Source organism: Oncorhynchus mykiss, chromosome 12 (genome assembly GCF_013265735.2).
Source record: "Oncorhynchus mykiss isolate Arlee chromosome 12, USDA_OmykA_1.1, whole genome shotgun sequence".
NCBI lineage: Eukaryota > Metazoa > Chordata > Actinopteri > Salmoniformes > Salmonidae > Oncorhynchus > Oncorhynchus mykiss.
The window spans coordinates 82,456,062-82,464,884 of record NC_048576.1 but is presented as its reverse complement, the minus strand read 5'-3'; the positions used below and the strand labels follow the sequence as shown (position 1 = coordinate 82,464,884).

The 8,823-nt window shown below is 48.9% G+C and overlaps 1 protein-coding gene across 2 annotated transcripts in view; it reads right to left on the bottom strand.

Annotated features, from left to right (window-relative positions):
• Positions 1-2,220: 2,220 nt before the first annotated feature.
• The window catches only part of LOC110538651 (speckle-type POZ protein), an 86,366-nt gene continuing 79,763 nt past the window's right edge, over positions 2,221-8,823 (bottom strand). Inside the window, exons 10-11 of one of the 2 annotated variants that reach the window (XM_021625605.2) lie at positions 7,397-7,539; positions 2,221-3,140 (exon numbers count right to left, since the gene is read on the bottom strand). In XM_021625605.2, the coding sequence (XP_021481280.1) occupies positions 2,996-3,140; positions 7,397-7,539 (288 nt within the window). In that variant the 3' untranslated portion in view covers positions 2,221-2,995. The remainder of the gene's footprint in view (positions 3,141-7,396; positions 7,540-8,823) is intronic. The other variant, XM_036938797.1, reaches the window with a different exon arrangement.

Genomic DNA, 8,823 nt, shown 5'->3' with positions numbered 1-8,823 from the left:
CTAGCTCTGCCTGTGACCACTTTCCCTCCCCTCCCACTAGCCTAGCTCTGCCTGTGACCACTTTCCCTCCCCTCCAACTAGCCTAGCCCTGCCTGTGACCACTTTCCCTCCCCTCCCACTAGCCTAGCTCTGCCCTTGACCACTTTCCCTCCCCTCCAACTAGCCTAGCCCTGCCTGTGACCACTTTCCCTTCCCTCCCACTAGCCTAGCTCTGCCCTTGACCACTTTCCCTCCCCTCCAACTAGCCTAGCTCTGCCTGTGACCACTTTCCCTCCCCTCCCAATAGCCTAGCTCTGCCTGTGACCACTTTCCCTTCCCTCCCACTAGCCCTGCCTGTGGCAACTTTCCCTTCCCTCCCACTAGCCCTGCCTGTGGCAACTTTCCCTTCCCTCCCACTAGCCTAGCTCTGTCTGTGACCACTTTCCCACCAACTAGCCTAGCTCTGCCTGTGACCACATTCCCTCCCCTCCCACTAGCCTAGCTCTGTCTGTGACCACTTTCCCTTCCCTCCCACTAGCCTAGCCCTGCCTGTGACCACTTTCCCTCCCCTCCCACTAGCCTAGCCCTGCCTGTGACCACTTTCCCACCAACTAGCCTAGCTCTGCCTGTGACCACATTCCCTCCCCTCCCACTAGCCTAGCTCTGCCTGTGACCCCTTTCCCTTCCCTCCCACTAGCCTAGCCCTGCCTGTGACCACTTTCCCTCCCCTCCCACTAGCCTAGCCCTGCCTGTGACCACTTTCCCTTCCCTCCCACTAGCCTAGCTCTGCCCTTGACCACTTTCCCTCCCCTCCAACTAGCCTAGCTCTGCCTGTGACCACTTTCCCTCCCCTCCCACTAGCTCTGCCTGTGACCACTTTCCCTTCCCTCCCACTAGCCCTGCCTGTGGCAACTTTCCCTCCCCTCCCACTAGCCTAGCTCTGTCTGTGACCACTTTCCCACCAACTAGCCTAGCTCTGCCTGTGACCACATTCCCTCCCCTCCCACTAGCCTAGCTCTGTCTGTGACCACTTTCCCTTCCCTCCCACTAGCCTAGCCCTGCCTGTGACCACTTTCCCTCCCCTCCCACTAGCCTAGCCCTGCCTGTGACCACTTTCCCACCAACTAGCCTAGCTCTGCCTGTGACCACATTCCCTCCCCTCCCACTAGCCTAGCTCTGCCTGTGACCCCTTTCCCTTCCCTCCCACTAGCCTAGCTCTGCCTGTGACCCCTTTCCCTTCCCTCCCACTAGCCTAGCCCTGCCTGTGACCACTTTCCCTCCCCTCCCACTAGCCTAGCCCTGCCTGTGACCACTTTCCCTCCCCTCCCACTAGCCTAGCCCTGCCTGTGACCACTTTCCCTTCCCTCCCACTAGCCCTGCCTGTGGCCACTTTCCCTTCCCTCTCACTATCCCTGCCTGTGGCCACTTTCCCTTCCCTCCCACTATCCCTGCCTGTGGCCACTTTCCCTTCCCTCCCACTATCCCTGCCTGTGGCCACTTTCCCTTTCCTCCCACTATCCCTGCCTGTGGCCACTTTCCCTTCCCTCCCACTATCCCTGCCTGTGGCCACTTTCCCTTCCCTCCCACTAGTCCTGCCTGTGACCACTCAGCTGTCCATCTCCTTCTCCCTACACTACTAATACCAGGGACCACACCATTCTATCCTGAAAGAGATGTAGGTTGTGTCCCAAATGACCACCCTGGTCACGAATAGTGTACTAAACATGGAATAGGGTGCCTTTTGGGCACTGTAGAGTCTGGACGGTGTGTTAGCTAGTGGACAGAGATGGCTGGGACACGTGGCAGATGACTGATAGACTGGTGTGGAAACAGCTTCTCTAGCGACTTCAGGGTGATGGGAGTGCTGATAGGAGTCCTGCTGGGCTACAACCTCGGTCAACAGAGACAAATCCTGTTCAAATACACACCATTAGCCCAGCAGACCGAGGAGATTACATCTGTAGTCACAGACAGGAAGCACACTAAGATCAAGTCAAACACAACTAGAACTGACAGTGCCAACAGAAAAGGCTATACACCAGACATACCCTGGCACTTACAGTACAGTAGGATGAGGTGTGTGTAGGGGATTTAACAGACTTTGATCATGTGTGGATGAGATGTAAATAGGGCTGAGTGCAGCCGTTTCAAATGGGTGTTTATCCAGTTAATCGTTGGCAGACATGGTCACCACACACACACACTAATGACAACTCAGTAGATACTGAAAGACAACAGGGCTTTTACAATCCAAAATAGCTGTATTTTGTGTTTAGACAAAACATTTGTTAGCGTTTTGACAGTGACGCAGGAGTGCATTCTAATTCCACCAATGAGGAAAGTAGTCCTGAAAAGGGTCAGAGTAAAAACAGTTGATATAATATGTTTTTGTATGTCGTTTTTCTAAGAGAAAAAGGTTGGACATGTTGAACATTAAAACGTGTTCATCTCCATCTTGTTTCTTGCAAAAATCACCTTTCGGTGAGAAAAATGCTTAAAATGTTATTCTGTACAAGATGGATGTCAAACATGAACTACAGGGTTTTTCTCTGCTCAGGGAAGATGACTGGGACATGGTGGCACTTCATCACCCAAAACCTTATCTTTGTCCATTTCTGGTTATTGTCTTTTTTGTTTGTTTTTCTGATTTCATACATAAAGCTTGGGCTTTTACACAATGCTACAAGGAGGACTTAAAAAAAATGTAAAGTAAAAAAAAAAAGAATTTACAACTTCTACCTCCCTCATATACCCAAACACTCTGTTCTCTACAGGTGTACAGGGTAAGACAAGGTAGTCACTGTCTATATTCAGTTATCAGGGTGGATCATCCCTTTTTTTCATCGTCTTTGTACCAAATCCATACCATCCCCCCTGTCTTTTCAGCTGAGGGAGGAGCTCTGGTATCAATCTGGGCGTCTCTAGGTTCTGGAGGAGGCCTGGAGGAGGAGGAGAGCAGAGTAGGGCCCTCTGTGGTCCCAGGGCAGAGCAAAGCTGGGCAAGGGATCCAGGGACACTAGGACTGTTTGAGGCGTTTGCGTGGGGGTCCCAGGAAGGGGCACTGGGCCGAGGCCAGGGAGCGATAGGCCTCAGCCACCAGGTGGGGGTGGGATGCCACCATGGACTTCCAGCCAGACGTCTCCATCACCTCAGCAGCATGGCTAGAGGAGACAGAGAGAGAGGTGGGGGAGAAAGAGGAAGGGACAAGGAGAGGAGGAAAGAGTGAGGCAGAGGAGAGACATTAGCACTGTTCTCACCTGGCCCCTCCATCCCATCCCTCCCTCCCTCCATCCTCCAAACAGGCCTGACAGACTGCATACCACTGGGCCCTGTGGGAATCCCCAGCCTCCTCACACCCTCAGGGTGCAGTACTGCACTATCACGCACACACATACATGGCCTTTAATGACATTTGTTCTGTGTATTAGTGTGTGTATGTTAATGAAAGTGAATGTGTGTCCAGCAGCATACCTCCCAGACATCCAAGCCCACCTCTGACCCAGTTCCCTGGTAGGGACATGTACCCCCTGCTCCCTCTAATGGCCAATGGGCTATGAGCTGTGCCTGGGGTTAGCAGACCAGCAAAGGGCACAGAGAGCAGCCACAGCTGGAGAGCAGGCCGGGCCCAGGGGGCTGGAGGAGAGGGGGGGAGAGGAGAGAGAGAGAAGGTAGGGGGAGATGAAGGAGAAGCGGAGGGAGGGAAGGAAGGAGAGAGGGAGGGAGAAAATGGAAGGAGAGCAAGTGGAAGAGGAAGAGAGGTGGGAGCTAACTGGTGTTGACTGCAGGGCGGGGGGACGGAGGTCTGGGGTTTATTGGTTACACTGTGTAGTTTATTTTCTATATTCGTCCTCTTTATTGATTTCAGTTGTTGTCGATGTTGTCCGAGGGAGGAGGGTTGATAGCGCTTTGCAAGCCAGAGTCCCCCATGGTCAATTTCCACAACAACAACAATACAGTCAAATTAAACTGTCATAATGCCCATAACCACAATTAATGACCAGTATTAGGAGTGGAATCACAGGAGAGAGAGAGAGAGAGGACAGAGGAGTAGGAGCGAGAGAAAGGACAGAGGAGTAGGAGAGAAAGAGAGAGAGGACAGAGTAGGAGAGAGGGGGGTCAGAGCGTAAGGTAACGGGGGAGAGGGTGACTGAGAAAGGAAAAAAACGACTCAAAGATGGAGAAAGAAAAGAGTGGATATGTGCAGGAGTAGGGACTGAAGAGAGTACAGAATAGAGGACCAAGGCCCTCTTCACATAATTAAAATGCCCTTATTGGTATGGCAAGTTTAATGGATGACCTTCGTCAGTGTTGACTAAGGGAAGAGTAATGTCGTGTTCACATTAATGTTGACAAATCATAAACAACCAGCACATTGAGGAGCAACCTCATGCCGTGTATGGCCTCGGTCATAGAGAATCGCTCTAGTTAAAGGGATACTTCTGGACATTGGCAATGAAGCCCTTTACCTACTTCCCCAAAGACAGATACAATTGTGGATACCATTTTAACATCTCTGTGTCCAGTATGAAGGAAGATAAGAGGTTCGTTTTGCAAGACAATGCAAACTAACGTTAGCGCAATGCCTCAAAGTCTATGGCTATCCGCTAGCATGCTACCTCTAACTTCCTTCATACTGGACACAGAGCTATAACATTGGTATCTACAAATTCATCTGACTCTGAGGAAGTAGAGAAAGGGCCTCATTCTGAAATCCCAAAGTATACCTTTATATCCCTGCCATACAAGTTCAAGTGTGTCAAAACATGTTTGCTGCTAAATTGCCCCTGTTAATATGGCATAAAATTGGTCTGAGAAGAGGTAAAATACAATTTCCAAAAAGAGTAAACGAGCTCCCAGTGAAAATTAATGACGATATTTCTGTGTTAGGCATTTAGCGAAAATGTTCTGAGTGATGGATGCAGTAACGGTATATGTTAGGTATTTAGCAAGAGTGTTTTGAGTGAGGGGTTCAGTAACAGTGAGAGTGTTTTGAGTGAGGGGTACAGTCGTGTGTGTTAGGTATATAGCGAGTGTTCTGAGTGAGGGGTACAGTAACGGTATGTGTTAGGTATATAGAGTGTTCTGAGTGAGGGTTACAGTAACGGTATGTGTTAGGTATATAGAGAGTGTTCTGAGTGAGGGTTACAGTAACGGTATGTGTTAGGTATAGAGAGAGTGTTCTGAGTGAGGGTTACAGTAACGGTATGTGCTAGATATATAGAGAGTGTTCTGAGTGAGGGTTACAGTAACAGTATGTGTTAGGTATATAGAGAGTGTTCTGAGTGAGGGTTACAGTAACAGTATGTGTTAGGTATATAGAGAGTGTTCTGAGTGAGGGTTACAGTAACGGTATGTGTTAGGTATATAGAGAGTGTTCTGAGTGAGGGTTACAGTAACGGTATGTGCTAGGTATATAGCGAGTGTTCTGAGTGAGGGTTACAGTAACGGTATGTGCTAGGTATATAGCTAGTGTTCTGAGTGAGGGTTACAGTAACGGTATGTGCTAGGTATTTAGCGAGAGTGTTCCGAGTGAGGATTACAGTAACGGTATGTGCTAGGTATTTAGCGAGAGTGTTCCGAGTGAGGATTACAGTAACGGTATGTGCTAGGTATTTAGCGAGAGTGTTCTGAGTGAGGATTACAGTAACGGTATGTGCTAGGTATATAGCTAGTGTTCTGAGTGAGGGTTACAGTAACGGTATGTGCTAGGTATATAGCTAGTGTTCTGAGTGAGGGTTACAGTAACGGTATGTGCTAGGTATTTAGCGAGAGTGTTCTGAGTGAGGATTACAGTAACGGTATGTGTTAGGTATTTAGCGAGAGTGTTCTGAGTGAGGATTACAGTAACGGTATGTGTTAGGTATATAGAGAGTGTTCTGAGTGAGGGTTACAGTAACAGTATGTGTTAGGTATTTAGAGAGTGTTCTGAGTGAGGGTTACAGTAACGGTATGTGTTAGGTATATAGAGAGTGTTCTGAGTGAGGGTTACAGTAACGGTATGTGTTAGGTATATAGCGAGTGTTCCGAGTGAGGGTTACAGGAACGGTATGTGCTAGGTATTTAGCGAGAGTGTTCTGAGTGAGGGTTACAGTAACGGTATGTGCTAGGTATTTAGCGAGAGTGTTCTGAGTGAGGATTACAGTAACGGTATGTGCTAGGTATTTAGCGAGAGTGTTCTGAGTGAGGGTTACATTAACGGTATGTGCTAGGTATATAGCTAGTGTTCTGAGTGAGGGTTACAGTAACGGTATGTGCTAGGTATTTAGCGAGAGTGTTCTGAGTGAGGATTACAGTAACGGTATGTGCTAGGTATATAGCTAGTGTTCTGAGTGAGGGTTACAGTAACAGTATGTGCTAGGTATTTAGCGAGAGGGTTTTGAGTGAGAGCTACAGTGCTGGTGTGTGTGTTTGAGTGAGGGGTATATAATGAGAGCGGGGTGCAGTGTGTGTGAGTGAGGAGTATAGAATGAGAGTGGGGTGCAGTGTGTGTGTTTGAGTGAGGAGTATATAATGAGAGCGGGGTGCAGTGTGTGTGTGTGTGAGTGAGGAGTATAGAATGAGAGCAGGGTGCAGTGTGTGTGTTTGAGTGAGGAGTATAGAATGAGAGCAGGGTGCAGTGTGTGTGTGTGAGTGAGGAGTATATAATGAGAGCGGGGTGCAGTGTGTGTGTGAGTGAGGAGTATATAATGAGAGCAGGGTGCAGTGTGTGTGTGTGAGTGAGGAGTATAGAATGAGAGCAGGGTGCAGTGTGTGTGTTTGAGTGAGGAGTATAGAATGAGAGCAGGGTGCAGTGTGTGTGTGAGTGAGGAGTATATAATGAGAGCGGGGTGCAGTGTGTGTGTTTGAGTGAGGAGTATAGAATGAGAGCAGGGTGCAGTGTGTGTGTGAGTGAGGAGTATATAATGAGAGCGGGGTGCAGTGTGTGTTTGAGTGAGGAGTATAGAATGAGAGCGGGGTGCAGTGTGTGTGTGTGAGTGAGGAGTATAGAATGAGAGCAGGGTGCAGTGTGTGTGTGTGAGTGAGGAGTATATAATGAGAGCGGGGTGCAGTGTGTGTGTGTGTGAGTGAGGAGTATAGAATGAGAGCAGGGTGCAGTGTGTGTGTTTGAGTGAGGAGTATAGAATGAGAGCGGGGTGCAGTGTGTGTGTGAGTGAGGAGTATAGAATGAGAGCGGGGTGCAGTGTGTGTGTGAGTGAGGAGTATAGAATGAGAGTGGGGTGCAGTGTGTGTGTTTGAGTGAGGAGTATAGAATGAGAGCGGGGTGCAGTGTGTGTGTGAGTGAGGAGTATAGAATGAGAGTGGGGTGCAGTGTGTGTGTTTGAGTGAGGAGTATAGAATGAGAGTGGGGTGCAGTGTGTGTGTGTGTGAGTGAGGAGTATAGAATGAGAGCGGGGTGCAGTGTGTGTGTGCCACTCACTAGTTGATGAAGTCCACAGCCTGTGTTTTGAGTTGGTCTGCACTGTGCAGGTCTGCCAGGATGAGGATCTCTGCAGTGTTCTCCACAGACAGACTGGTGCACAGAGCATCCTCACACATCACCTTCAGCCTCTCCAGAGCATACTGACAGAGAGACGGGAGGGGGGAGAAAACTAATACATTTGTACTTGCTATCTATCACCATTTACAATAGGAAATGCTGGACAGTTTAATGATTTCATAACATCAAATTGCTCCTGTCACGTCAATGAAGCTAGTTTGACTTTGAGAGAGAGGGAGAGGGTTTGAAAAGGAGTGTTGACAGTGAGTGGTGGAGGTGGAGCGCGGGAACCAGGGAGAGAGAGCAGAGATCATGGTAGTGTGTAAACACTGAAAGGTGATTTATCTGACGTCCTGTTAAACCTTGGGTGTCCAACTCAACACACCACGGTACAGTGCACCCACAGTGTAGACAAACACACACAACTCTGAGGCAGAAAGTCACTCATAGTGTGTGGACAGTGGCCTGGCCACTGTCCACACACTGACAGATAGGCGAGTGTGTCCTTGTGTGCAAATGGGCACATCACATATACACTACATGACCAAAAGTATGGACACCTGCACGTCAAACATCTCATTCCAAAACCATGGGCATTAATATTTAGATGGTCCCCCCTTTGCTGCAATAACAGCCACCACTCTTCTGGGAAGGCTTTCCACTAGATGTTGGATTATTGCTGCAGGGACTTGCTTCCATTCAGCCACAAGAGCATTAGTGAGATCAGGCATTGATGTTGGACGATTAGGCTTGGCTCGCAGTCGGCGTTCCAATTCATCCCAAAGGTGTTCGATGGAGCTGAGGTCAGGGCTCTGTGCAGGCCTGTCAAGTTCTTCCACACTGATTGACAAAATATTTCTGTATTAACCTTGCTTTGTGCACAGGGACACTGTCATGCTCAAACAGGAAAGGGCCTTCCAAAAACGGTTGGCACAAAATTGGATGCACAGAATCATTTGGAATGTCATTGTCTGCTGTAGCGTTAAGATTTCCCTTTACTGGAACTAAGTGGCCTAGCCCGAACCATGAAAAACAGCACCAGACCATTATTCCACCAAACTTTACAGTTGGCACTATGCATTGGGGCAAAAATTGTTCTCCTGGCATCCGCCAAACCCAGATTCGTCTGTCGGACTGCAAGATGGTGAAGCGTGAGTTATCACTCCAGAGAACGCTTTCAACTGGTCCAGAGTCCAATTGCAGCAAGCTTTACACCACTCCAGACGACGCTAGGCTGCTCGGCCATGGAAACCCATTTCATGAAGCTCCTGACAAACAGTTCTTATGCTGACGTTGCTTCCAAAGGCAATTTGGAACCTCGGGAGTGAGTGTTGCAACCGAGAGCAGATGATTTTTAAGCACTATGC